This window comes from Nilaparvata lugens, chromosome X (assembly GCF_014356525.2).
Source record: "Nilaparvata lugens isolate BPH chromosome X, ASM1435652v1, whole genome shotgun sequence".
Taxonomy (NCBI): Eukaryota; Metazoa; Arthropoda; class Insecta; order Hemiptera; family Delphacidae; genus Nilaparvata; species Nilaparvata lugens.
In genome coordinates this window covers 99,699,844-99,712,925 of record NC_052518.1, presented here as the reverse complement: position 1 = coordinate 99,712,925, position 13,082 = coordinate 99,699,844, and the positions used below count along the sequence as shown (strand labels likewise).

Below are 13,082 nucleotides of genomic sequence, written 5' to 3'. Positions count from 1 at the left end.
TCCCAGGTGCCTATTAGCTTACCTCCCCGGGAGATTATTCCCGGTTTTATGCAGGTGAGCTGAGCTATTAGCATTTTTGGAGGAGGGGTGCTGACGCAAATCGTGACGGAGGCTCGGGGCTCCAAAGCAAAATCGGAACATGGAGTTTGGTATGGGTGCGTCCCTCATCCCAACCCTATTAAGAGATTCACGTTATTGAGTCAGTGGAAATCATACGACGGCAGACTTGCCAATATTTTTTTGTTACCACCGCCTTCTATATAGTAGATAGCTGTGATTCAAGTTTTTTGTTTGGGCTACTCTTTATAATAAAAATAAAAAATCTAAGTAGCCTACCTTCCTTTTTTAATTTTTTCTCACATTTCAACAGTAACGTCATTATCAAATGAGTGGAGAAAACAAATAAATCAAGTTATTGCGGTAGGGTATACATGATATTTATCAAGCATGATATTTATTTACATGCTCGTGGCTGGAGCTCAAGGCTTCTTTTTCCAGTCACGCCAAAGCATATTGTATTTTTAATGATTATTTTTATTTGTAAAAATATTTCTTTTATTTGTCAATAAATTAATTATTCATTATCCATTACCTATTGATCCTTGTTAATAATCACAGCTATTTTTTCCTTACATAAAGAAAATATAAACCTATTTTGACTATAAGTAAAAATTAATTTTCATTATTACCTTGAATATTCTAAAATATTTAATGAGAGATATTTTAATAGTAAAATAATAGATTCTAATAATAATTCTAAATTCTAATATTTCAAAATATTCTGATTTGTTATTACCTGTTAATTATAAATAATGTTTTCGATTTATCAACTGTGTGGAACCAGAAAAGGATAGAGCTATCTATCTGCTTTTTCTAATAATAAACAAGGATAGAAAATCACTGTTAATCTGATGCTGATTTTATTAAAAACGTTATAATGACAGTGGATAAAGATAGAAAAACATCATTGTCGATTTTCTACCTTGTCACTGCCTTCTATAGAGGATAGCTGATACCGGTATATCTGATGTAATATTAACAACTGTTCATTCTTGTTTGAAATAATTAATTCTATTTCATTCTTCAAGAAAATATATTTTTCATTGATTTAATGATTTATCAAGTATTATGTCAATCAATCTATCAAAAATCTCCTTCATTCCACAAATAAGGTGAATACAAATAATACACAACGGTATATAATGTAAAATATAAAGTACATCAGTACAAATAATAAAGTACTTCTATTAGGTTTTAATTTTTTTTTAATTAATAAAATCAGGCTGATCATGGAATGAGACTACATGGACACTGTGGCCTGTGCGTAGACTAAATAAATGTAAATTATTTTTCTTCATTGATAAAAAACAATCTGGCAGCGATGTTGAGCTAGAAAATGATAGCGCTATCTGCTTTGTCGAATGATAAACAAGGATAGCAACATCAAATACTGTCATTATAATTTGTGCATATGTAAGGATTGATTATTATATGTTTATTATTTTGCATAACTTTGTATTAGTGATTATCATTTACATTGTATTATTTTACAAAATTATAGCGAAATAATATTTGATTTGATTTGATAATCCATAGTGAACACATAGGGCCTACGCTGCCAGTGTCAGTACTGGATTTCAAGTGATTATAGCTGCACCTGCGCAGGTTGTGCTTTGTCAGTCACCGGATCAATACATGCAAGTGCGTAGGTGCACCGGCAGAGGTAAATCGGCAGAAGAGCGCCGTATCACAGGACACCGTCGTGTATCACAGGACACCGCCGTGTATCACAGCTAGACCTCCACCGTATCACTGGGCACCGCCCTATCACAGAGCCGTATCAAATCATCAAGGCTGCATCTCCTCCACGAACAAGAGATCTGCTCATCAAAAGAGAGCAACCAAATAATTGCTAGCCCAGCCACATACATTATGGCATATTATAAATGATACGAAGGGTTTATAATACAAGGGGTCCAAGTGACATATTGTTAGTTTCGAGAAAATTGAGCCTAAAGTTTACTTACATTAATTAGTTCTTCATTCATGAAATGAATATAGAAATGATATTCACCTATTCCTATAACTATTCAGTGTACTTTTACCAAATCAAACTTACAGTTTCATGTCTCAAATTGCTCTCTTTTCTCAATTATCAGCTAAATAGTGATAAGAAATATCACTTGTACCCCTTGTTTACCAAAAAAACTCTATTTTCTAGCTCCAGATAAATCTATCAAATTTTCCAGCAATTGAACAATGATTAATGACCGCATTGCAATATTATCTGATTCGCTAATTGATTCTTGAGGTATCTTCTGCTTGGTGACATGGCTTAATCAAGGTTGAATTAAATTTGATGGATACGAGCAACCGTAGACCTGTAAACAAGGGATCCAAATCACTTTGACCCCTTGTTTAATCAAATAAACAGCTGTTTGAAAATGTAGTTTAAAAATTTTACAGCAGATGTCAGCACTGATTATACTTATGCTTATACCTCTTGTATACTAGATTTCTACCACTTTCAGCTATCGATTTCTGTAGCTAACTCAAAAAAATTAAAAATGTCACTTGGACCCCTTTGTATTCTGACCCCCTCATATCATAACTATTATTTCGCCATACTATTTTATTTCGCTATAATTTTGTGAAATAATACAATGAAAATGATAATTCCTAATACAAAGGTATATGTGGGCATTCAACACATAAAAATAATTCTCACTTTTCTCTGAAATTTTATTGAAGAAAACAGTTATCAAGCTACCCCATTTTATTCTATTAAATCATGACTAGGCAATAAATAAAAATACATTTTAAATTTTAAAAATGGTACTTAGATTTATATTCAGAAGTAGATTATATTCAGATCCATTCTGAGGGATTTGCACTTGGAATTAGCTCTGATGAGTTAAAACTAGTTGTGATTTATACATAAAATAAAATTGTGTATTTTTTCAGTTTATTATTAAATTACTTGGTCATTTAAATTATTATTTGAAAGCCAAATCCAGGAGTCTAGAAGATTTTCCAACTCTAACTGATCATTACATAAATTCAAATTTAAATTTATTCATTGATCAAAAAACATATTTAATAAAATAATAGTGTAACAATAATATAATGAATATAATTCCTCCGTGGACGATTTGTCCATGTGCAGGGATGAGTCGAAATAAAGCAGACAGTTGAAATACACTGGTTTGAATAGAGGAAATTATGATACTTGAAGATAGCTTGGAAATCAAAGTTATATATGAAATAAAATGTTCATGATTACAGTAAAAGCATACAATTGATACGGTAATAATAAATTCCAATTCAACAGGTTTCACTTGGCAGTCATAACTTTATTTTAATATACTGTGGGGGAAAGTTGAACAAATAACAATAATAATATGGATGGATATGTCAAATAATATTTGTTCATTTCAAGGGAAATATTCATCTACGAGGCGAATTTAGGAGAGCCTCCAAAGCCTTTGCCCCAATGTAGAGCAGCCACCTGCTCACTCTACGCTTGTATACGGCAACGCTACCCCCCTCAATATCAGAGATCTCAACTGAAATATTACGGTAAAGCCAATGAGCTAGGTGGAAACAGTTTCCTAGTTTAATACAGTTATTTAACTTAGGAAAGTGAATGTTGGAATGCAATCTGTTTTTGGTTGGGTAATTATGTTGGATTTCGGTGAAAGTTTAAAGTATAGCCTATAGATTTGATCATATATAGATTGAATCATTTAATCGATTAATACCTTAAGTGTCCTAGAAACTGAGTCCAAACAGTCCAATGATTTGAACTGGATGATGATTTATCGATAGAGAACATGTTTCACTTGACAAAAATCGGCTGATTAAAACCGCACGCGAGCAAAATAGAAAAAGTACCTAGATTGACTAGAAAAGTTTATCAAATGATTGAGATATATCCTTATCACTTCTGTATTCAAGCTTTCTATTTAGACCATCGGTCAGATTTTTAGAAATGACCCCTGATCACTTATAACACTTTGATCACTTATTAGCATTGTCATTTTAACAAACCAAATAAGGTCTATATCATTCAATCAATAATCCTTCATTGAATACATTGTCATTATAAATTATAACAACACAAAAAGGTCTATAGCAATCAATCAATAATCCATTATCTGTGTTGTTATAATGACAGTGCTAATACAGCAAAACGACAATTTAAATTAGTGATTATCTTTAAATGTAATTAATTCAATTCAATGTACTTATTACAAAGAAAAGGTACACAGAAAACAAAATTGTGAATTTTCCCCCAAACAGACAAATCTTTGTATGGCGAAGAGTTCAAAATAATAGCATAAAATAGCAATAGAAAATTTAAAAAATAATATTTTGATTTTACCATGAATAACTTCCAAACACCTCTGACTACATCACCATTATAAAAATATGATCAGTCTGTATTTAAAGACTCATTTAAATAACAACCTTGCCTGTCCGTAATAAATTCATAGAGATAATTTAAAAATTCTATGTTTCATTATTTTCTATGCTTCTAGATTCCAGTGTTTGTCACAAAATTTTATTTCCTGACAATATTTAAATTCAGTTATGTGTTTTAAGTAACTTAAAGTAATGTAATTTGGAGTAGACTCAGGTTTGTAAGTGATTTTTATTTTCACTTTGTTGCAGTTCAGACACTTGTAACTTGTAAATATTTGAAAAAAACACTTACTTTTGTTGGAGTCTTGAGTTTTTTTTCAAATATTTACAAGTAACACAGTGTCTGAACTACAACAAAGTTATTATTATAGTGTTTCGTCTTTGAAAGCAACATCAATTTTATTTTCAGATATAGTTTCTTATAGATATTGCTGGAATCTTTGTTCTTTTAAAGCAAAATATGCATCTAATTTCTGAATTCTTGAAGACCAAAGTCTATTTTTCACAGAAATACTAGTAGAAAAATTAATATTGCTGGAACGGTTTTTCTTGATCGAATCATAAATACGTTGTTTTTTCATTGCATAGTGAGAAAGGTGGATATTGTCGGAGATATCCTCAATAATTGAGTTGATTAATGTGATATGAATATCGTCACTAGTACAGATTTATTGAAACAATACTAGAATTTTATAATATTGAAGATTTTAATTGATAAATCATTATCAACCTCAAGCTAATTGTAAATAATTTTTCAATAAATCTGTGCTGATACATGGTAGCAGTTATATGTACTAGTGTTATTACTCAATGGCTTGAAAAGTATTAAATATTAATGAGTAATAAACACCAAGTACATCAGCTGCATGATCAATGATTCCTCTCGAATACTAAAATTAGTTGAATGAAAGATTGAATAATTTTGTTCATAATAGAATAGAATTTATTTGATATGGTACAAAAAAGTTACACATAAATAACCTAGTACCAGTATTGGTCTACATTATCAATACCTAAGTGAAAATGGAGGTACTCTGGTATCAGAAAATTCAGTTTTATGATCCTTGAGCTGAATTATTATTCAGCTCAGTTTAAATTTGAATTAACAAAAAATAACAACAGTATTTTGTTTAATTGTAATTAACTTTATTTACTATAAAATAAATTATTTTTTTATAATACAAAATGAATTATTTATAATTATGTATAATTATTATAATTAAAATAAATATAATAAAATAACTATTTTTTTTTATAATACAAAATGAATTATGAGAGAAATTACAAAGGAAATTGCGAAATAGTTTTGAGAAGGAACGTTATATTCTCTATCCTGTCATCACCTGAATACTTTTGTATTTTTTAATAATTATTACAGAATTTAATTTGAAATTATATTTATAACACTGAGTTATGATATTTCTGTATAATATGTTATATCCACTTTCAATTCAAAATCTACTAAAATTATCTCTTTATATAATCGTAGCACTCTACACAGCTAACTTTACAATAAATTCAAATTCAAAAAATATCGTCAAAGAATAATATTTCTGGAGCAAGATTTCTATACAGCTATTGGGAAAAATGTAATCTGGATTTTGTCTTTACAAGCTGACATTAATATTGTACAATTTATGATGTAATTCTAATTTTTGCATTGTTTGAAATTCGGTTAGATGACTGTGTTAAATTTCCCTGTAAACCATGTTTTTACTATTGAGTATGTGCACCTAAATAATCACACTAACTGCAAATTATTGTATAATATGTTAATATTAGTAAATATATATTTATAATAGATATTTAAATGTATTAAAAAGTAATTAAGTAGGGCTATATATACTTTGTCATACCGTAACGTAACGCAAATAACAATATTAGATAACTGTATTAGATCATACAAATACGAGTTGAATAATTAATTCATCGTTAATTATACTAATATAACCAATTTAAAATGACATAATGTTTGTTCTAATAGCTGGTAATATGTATGGCAAAATACTCGTATTTTAAATCACATCCCATATCAACCTAACTTATAGTACATCAACCACATACCATATATAGTGAAAATATATTAAAAATCTTAATTCTAAAATAATGCTTTATGCTTTTCAGTTTCACGTTCCTGTGAAAGATCACCATATCTCATTAAAAATCCAAGAATATTGGAATGCCTTGGAGTTTGTATCAACTTCGCAAAATACTACCCGAGATAAGAAAAGCCTACTACCTGATCGCCAATGTTTCTACATTTAGAAAATAAGACTATGAAAAATTTAAATTAAGACCCAAGTAAATTTTATAGATTTTTCATCTAGCAGTTTATATTTTTTAGAAACATTTGGAATAGGTAGTATTACATCACATAACAATAATATGAACAGAGCCTCATTTGGCATTCAAAAAAATAGTAATTAACATCTTCCACTGTATTATCTGATTTTAACCGTAATTAACCATGAATTTGACTTCATTCTATTGTCAAATTAGATCAAAGGTTCTTGCGTAATTTCTCTGGTTGGATGACATCTTATTTAGTAACGGTTAAATTTGATAGATGTGTTTGTAACAGGGAATTAAAGAGTACTTTTATTTAAATAATCTTATTTAAATAAGATATTTCTTGGTCTTATATTATTATAATCATAATAATGTATTCTAATTTATACTTTTATGCATTATAATAAAACTGAATGAACATTTTCATATTATGATTTATAACTTTGGCCGATACATTTTTATGAAGTGAAAAAATAATGTATTTTTTTATCAAGTGTAGGTAGTATTGATCTCCATTAATTTTCAATCAGATATTGGTTTGCCAAACACAAATCGTGTGATCAGATTGAATGCATAAAGAGGTTGATCTAAAGGCACCATATTTCCAGCATTTCTTATCATCACTTGGTATAAATAATTGTTCACATTTTTATAATATCCTGCAATCTCATCACCAAATTTCAATGGTCTCTTCACAGCTGACCTAAACTGAGCGGCTCCACTCCACACCAAGTTTTCAACAAAATTTTCTGTCAATGGATAAGCCACTATTATATCAAACTGACCATTGTAAATGAGAACTTTATATTTAGGAATTAAATATTCTATTTGGGGCTTCACAGATTGCATGAAATCGTTTCGAAGATACTCTTCCACTTTGATATTGATCAAATTAAACGGTTTATCTCCTACGTGAATAAATCGCCTGGCTATGTCACTGTTAATATATTTTATCAAATTATCGTTGTCTGTATTATCAATCGTGAGTTTCCTGCAGTCAAAATAATTTTCAGAATTGGTTAAATTGGTGAACAATGTTTTACCCAAGCCACCTCCATTCAAAAGTGTGTTGAATTTTTGGTAGGCTGCAAGGTAATTTCTGTTTTTATTAGATTAGTAATTTCATATTCTCGAACACTGAATACGTTTTTGCCCTGTTTGTCAAGAAGACCAACCTGATACAAATAATCGCTGTAGCCCATCATGTTCTCAGGATCACAAAATCCGTTACCAATAATTATACCTTTCAGATTTATTTTTAAGGCTGCTGTGACTTGTGACTTGTCGATTTTCATGGCAAGAGATGGTACAAACTTACCCGCGTAAGATTCGCCACTTATGAAGAAATCATTGGCCTTCAAGTCGGGAAATAGAGTGAAGAATTGGAGAAGCGCGCTGTGAGCATCTACGGCCATGTCGGTATTGTTCCTCACATAGCCTTCCTCTCCATTTGTGAAGCTGAAGCCGGCTCCCACTGGGTTATCCAAGAATAGAAGATGAACAGACCTGGACCAATAGTATTTGCGCAATTTCAATCCCTTATTTTTTGCCATAAACGGTCCAATCTCCTGAAATACTCCCACCAACGAAGACGCACCTGGTCCACCTTGAAGCCACAAAACTACTGGAGCATTCACAGGCTTTTCTTCAGCAGGAAAATACCAGAAAAACATACATGAATCCAAGGCAGTCCGAACTCTGAAAAAACCTGAATAGCTTTTTACTGTTCCTTTCATGCCTTCAACAGTACAGTTTTTTCTACCCTCTTCCAATTTGTTTGCCAAGATGAAATCTGTTAGTATCGACGGATATCCTACATTCCGAGTTTTAACATTTTTAATCACGTTATTTCCACTATCACTGGAACTGGTGCCAACCAGTATTTTCACTGGTACTGGAACTTGGAAAAATAAACAGAAGTCTCAAAAACACTTGTATAAAGAATAGTATACCACCCATTATTCAATTACATAAAAAACACCAACTTACTGTGGAATCGAGTAGTACAAGTATGCACTTCGAGATAGAAGTTTCTGTAACTAACCAGGCTGATAATAAACTGATTTGATATAGCCTAATACTTTCTCCAAAATCTTTTATGACTCCTACTACCTCCTTCCCTTGCTCTAAACAGTGAACTTTGTGAACTCTCATCTAAATTTTCCAGTTTTAACTTTTGAAACCTGGTTTCCAAATTGAACGCATGCGCAGTAGAGAGAGAGAGAGAGTGAGAGATAACAAGTGTGAGAGAGAGTTTGAGAATGAGAGAGTAGGCCTATGTGTGAGTGACTGAGAGGGGTGAGAAAGAGTGAGAGTGAAATAGTACGGGCATTGTATGCGTTCTGGGTGATCCTAGTACAACTAAACCGGGGTAGAGTCCACGTTCCATGGGAGCTTTTGGCACTACTCACACTATAGTGAGGTCCACGTTATAATGGTTGGTCTGCTATGGTATTGCTATCCTTGTTCTTCATTCAACAAAGTGGATAGTGCTATCTCTTCCCCGCTTTGCTCTGTTGCCAGATCGTCTTTTTAACAATAAAGAATTGATAATAAACAAAATATTTCATCTTAATTACCTATGTAAATTCGTTATGACATTATTAAAAAAAAATTATTGCTTGATAACATATAATTTATTATTTTAAACAAGACAGAGGTTCGGCAACGTTTATCTCCTATTTTTCTCCACTGCCATTATAACGTGTACCTCACTATATCGCGGCTCAAAAATAGTTGGACTTCCTAAAGCATGCTACACACAGGGACATTCACATTCCCACACAGCACAAAAAGTTTAAAAAACGTTTAATAAATGTTTAAAATGTATAAATCCGATTAACGTTATGAAAACAACATTTAATAAACATTAGAAAAGTTTACCAAAATAAACGTTTACTCTATAAACGTTTAATAAACGTCTAGAATGTATAATGCTGATAAACGTTATGAAAACAACGTTTGATAAACGTTAGAAATGTTTACTAAAATAAACGTTAGAAAGGTTGGTACAGTATGGAATTTTTACAGTACCTACCCAGTCAACAAACTAAGTGAAAATGTTAAAAGTGAAAATCGAACATTTTTTTCAGAAGGTGTCTCCTCCCCCCCTCGCCGGTGTAACTTAATCCCTAAAAATGTCTCAATTTAGGCTTTCTGACCAACAATTCTTAAGTGGAATTGAATTTTAACCCCTTTCTATCTTCTTCAAAAATCGTCTCCAACACACTATCGAGATAAAAATAATGTTTTGCACCAATTAAGACTGAAATTTTTTTTGAGTTTTCCAAAAATGTCTCACTTCAGACTTTTTGTTGATCAATTCGGGTGCAGAATTGCAATTCAAACACTTTTGGTCTTTTGCAAAAATCGTCTACAATGCACTGTTAACGATATAATTGACTGTTAGCGATAATCCAGAGGGACTTAAATTTGCCAGATGTTTAAGTTTCCCAAAAAAGTCAAAAAATTGTATTTCTGATCAATAATAACTCGGATGCAGAATTGAATTTCAAACACTTTTTGTATCTTGTGAAAATCGTCTACAATGCACTGTTGATGATATAATAGACCTTTTGCGCTAATTTTAATCCAGATAGGGATTTTGAAATAAATTTGACTGATTTTCAACTCGGATGCAGAATTGAATTTCAAACACTTTTTGTATCTTGTGAAAATCGTCTACAACGCACTGTTGATGATATAATAGACCTTTTGCGCTAATTTTAATCCAGATAGGGATTTTGAAATAAATTTGACTGATTTTCAACTCGGATGCAGAATTGAATTTCAAACACTTTTTGTATCTTGTGAAAATCGTCTACAACGCACTGTTGATGATATAATAGACCTTTTGCGCTAATTTTAATCCAGATAGGGATTTTGAAATAAATTTGACTAATTTTCAAGTTTCCCAAAAATGTTCAAAAAACAGTCTTTCATGATTAATTCGGCTGTAGAAGTGAATTTCCAGCATTTTTTCTGTATGCAAAAATCCCGTCAAACGTGCCGTTGACGGGCTACTGACGTTTAAAATTTTGAAATTATGCTAATTGATGATGGAAAATTCTGAAAAAAACATGTACGTTTCTGTTTATATTATCAACATTGTCCTAAAATCTCAAATGATTCTATCCAAAATTGAATAAGTTATATCATTTTTTCCAATTGGATTTTTGTTTATGCTTGAAATCATGCCATTTATAAAAAAACACACCAAGACTTTGAAATCATTTTCAGGTTTTCAATTCGAAATATGATAACCACTTTTATTATATTGATTCCAACAATTTAAAGTGTCAATCACAAGCCACTCATGTGGCTTCACTTAAATTATGCTTAATATTATGTGTATTATTCTAAAAACACGGGATCTATGAATTATTCTGCAATATTCAAATATCGCACAAAATTGTATTCAAGCATGCGCAATGAAACTACTCAACAACTCAACTCGAAGAAAATAACCTCAATTTTATAGCTGTGAGTGAATGACTGTGATGTGTTGTGTTCATCTTGTAATTTTTGTGATCTCTATCCGTTGAATGATTGAAAGGTAAGTTACACATTTACAAATTATTTATTATATTATGTATAAGAAATACTTGATTTTTACTCATATAGCCTACACTTCAGATTGTTACCTTTATAGTTTTCTGTGAATGTGTTAGGATTAACCTATGCTGAAAACGTTTCCTCGTGGTATAGTCTCTAATATTTATTTGTTAAGTTCAAAAAATAAACCATATTATATTAGGTACCATCTTTCATATCATCTTATTTAATATATTGAAAACATGAAGAACTTAATATATAACCTATAGACTTGAGTGTTGATAGGAAAAAATGTCATTGGGTAATACGGCGAGGCAGAATCCAAAATGATCTCTCTGCCAATGAAAGCCATCTATGAATAAATAAATAAATTTAATAAGCCTGTATTTCAATCTCAAAAATAGACTATGCTTTGATTAGTAGTCATCAACTACAAACTTTCAAGCTAAACAAATAATTGTTGGTAATCATGGACATCGTGAAACACACTGAAACAAAAAGTATTTCAGATTTGGCTAAAATTTGGTCATATCTCCTGAACGGTAAAAAATTTTGGCAAATATGATTCCAAATTCGTATTTCTCGCATCAAAGACCATGAGATCTCGAAGTTTGAGCGATTTTTATTCTTCACAAATAATTGATGGTAATTAGATCACAAAGTTTGAGCGATTTTTGTTCTTCTCAACACACTGAAACTAATAGATCTCAGATTTGGATGAAATTTGGTCATATCTCCTGAACGGTAAAGAATTCTGCAAATATAAATCCAGATTCGTGTCTCTCGCATCAAAGAACATAAAATCACAAAGTTTAATCGATTTTTATTTTTCACAAAAATTAGATGGTAATCATGGACTAACTAACCATCATGTAACACACTGAAACAAAAGTATCTCAGATTTGGCTGAAATTTGGTCATATCTCCTGAACGTTGAGGAATTTTCCAAATATGATTCCAGATTCGTGTTTCTCACATCAAAGACCATAAGATCACGAAGTTTGAGCGATTTTCATTTTTCACAAAAAAGTGATGAAAACCATGCACACATCGTGAGACACACTGACACAAAAAGTATCTTAGATTTGGCTGAAATTTGGTCATATCTCCTGATCGGTAAGGAATTTTGCAAATTTGATTCCAGATTCGTGTTTCTCGCATAAAAGACCACGAAGATCACGAAGTTTGACCGATTCTTATTTTTCAGAAAAAAATTGGTGAAAATCATTGACTAAGTTTGAGCGATTTTCATTTTCCACAAAAAATCGATGAAAACCATGGACACACTGATGTAAATCATGGTGAGTAGGGATGTCAATCCCGCGACTGATTTTCAATCCCGGTATTTCGGGATTATCCAATATCAATCCCGGGATCCCGGGATTGGCAAAAATCAGTCAATGCATGAAATTTATAACCAATTGTTCCTCCTCAATTACATGTTCAGTAACAGTGTGTGGAGATGAAAAAGGGTTCATTATAGAGGGAGAGGATATTATTGAAATGGAAAAAATAGTCAGAATAATATTAAAATTAAACATTCCATTTCTATAAATGTTTTTCAAGATTAAAGTTCTTTAAAAGCTGAACCACTACTAAATGAAATTTCGTAGAGCCAACTATATTTACTTTAACTATATATTCTACTTATGATAGAGAAAGAGAAGAGATGAGGTTCCCTCATCTAAAGAGAAAGAAGAGATAATCCATTAATCAGACAGAGAGTAATTAGATGGTGCTTGTTTATTTGTGATTTCTGAAATCTTTTCAAAGTTATGAGTGCATTTCAAGGAAATTATATCAGCATTATTGCA

At 31.1% G+C, this 13,082-nt stretch overlaps 1 protein-coding gene across 1 annotated transcript; it reads right to left on the bottom strand.

Annotated features, from left to right (window-relative positions):
* Positions 1–5,419: 5,419 nt before the first annotated feature.
* On the bottom strand, positions 5,420–8,928 carry LOC111058643 (venom serine carboxypeptidase-like). Its single transcript, XM_022346199.2, has one exon. The coding sequence runs from the start codon at positions 8,448–8,450 to the stop codon at positions 7,773–7,775; it is 678 nt and encodes a 225-aa protein (XP_022201891.2). The 5' UTR covers positions 8,451–8,928; the 3' UTR covers positions 5,420–7,772.
* Between the last annotated feature and the right edge of the window lie 4,154 nt (positions 8,929–13,082).

What these genes read in the sequence shown, in the direction of transcription:
- LOC111058643 (XM_022346199.2), bottom strand. Translation starts at nt 8,450, where the DNA reads ATGAAAGGAACAGTAAAAAGCTATTCAGGTTTTTTCAGAGTTCGGACT.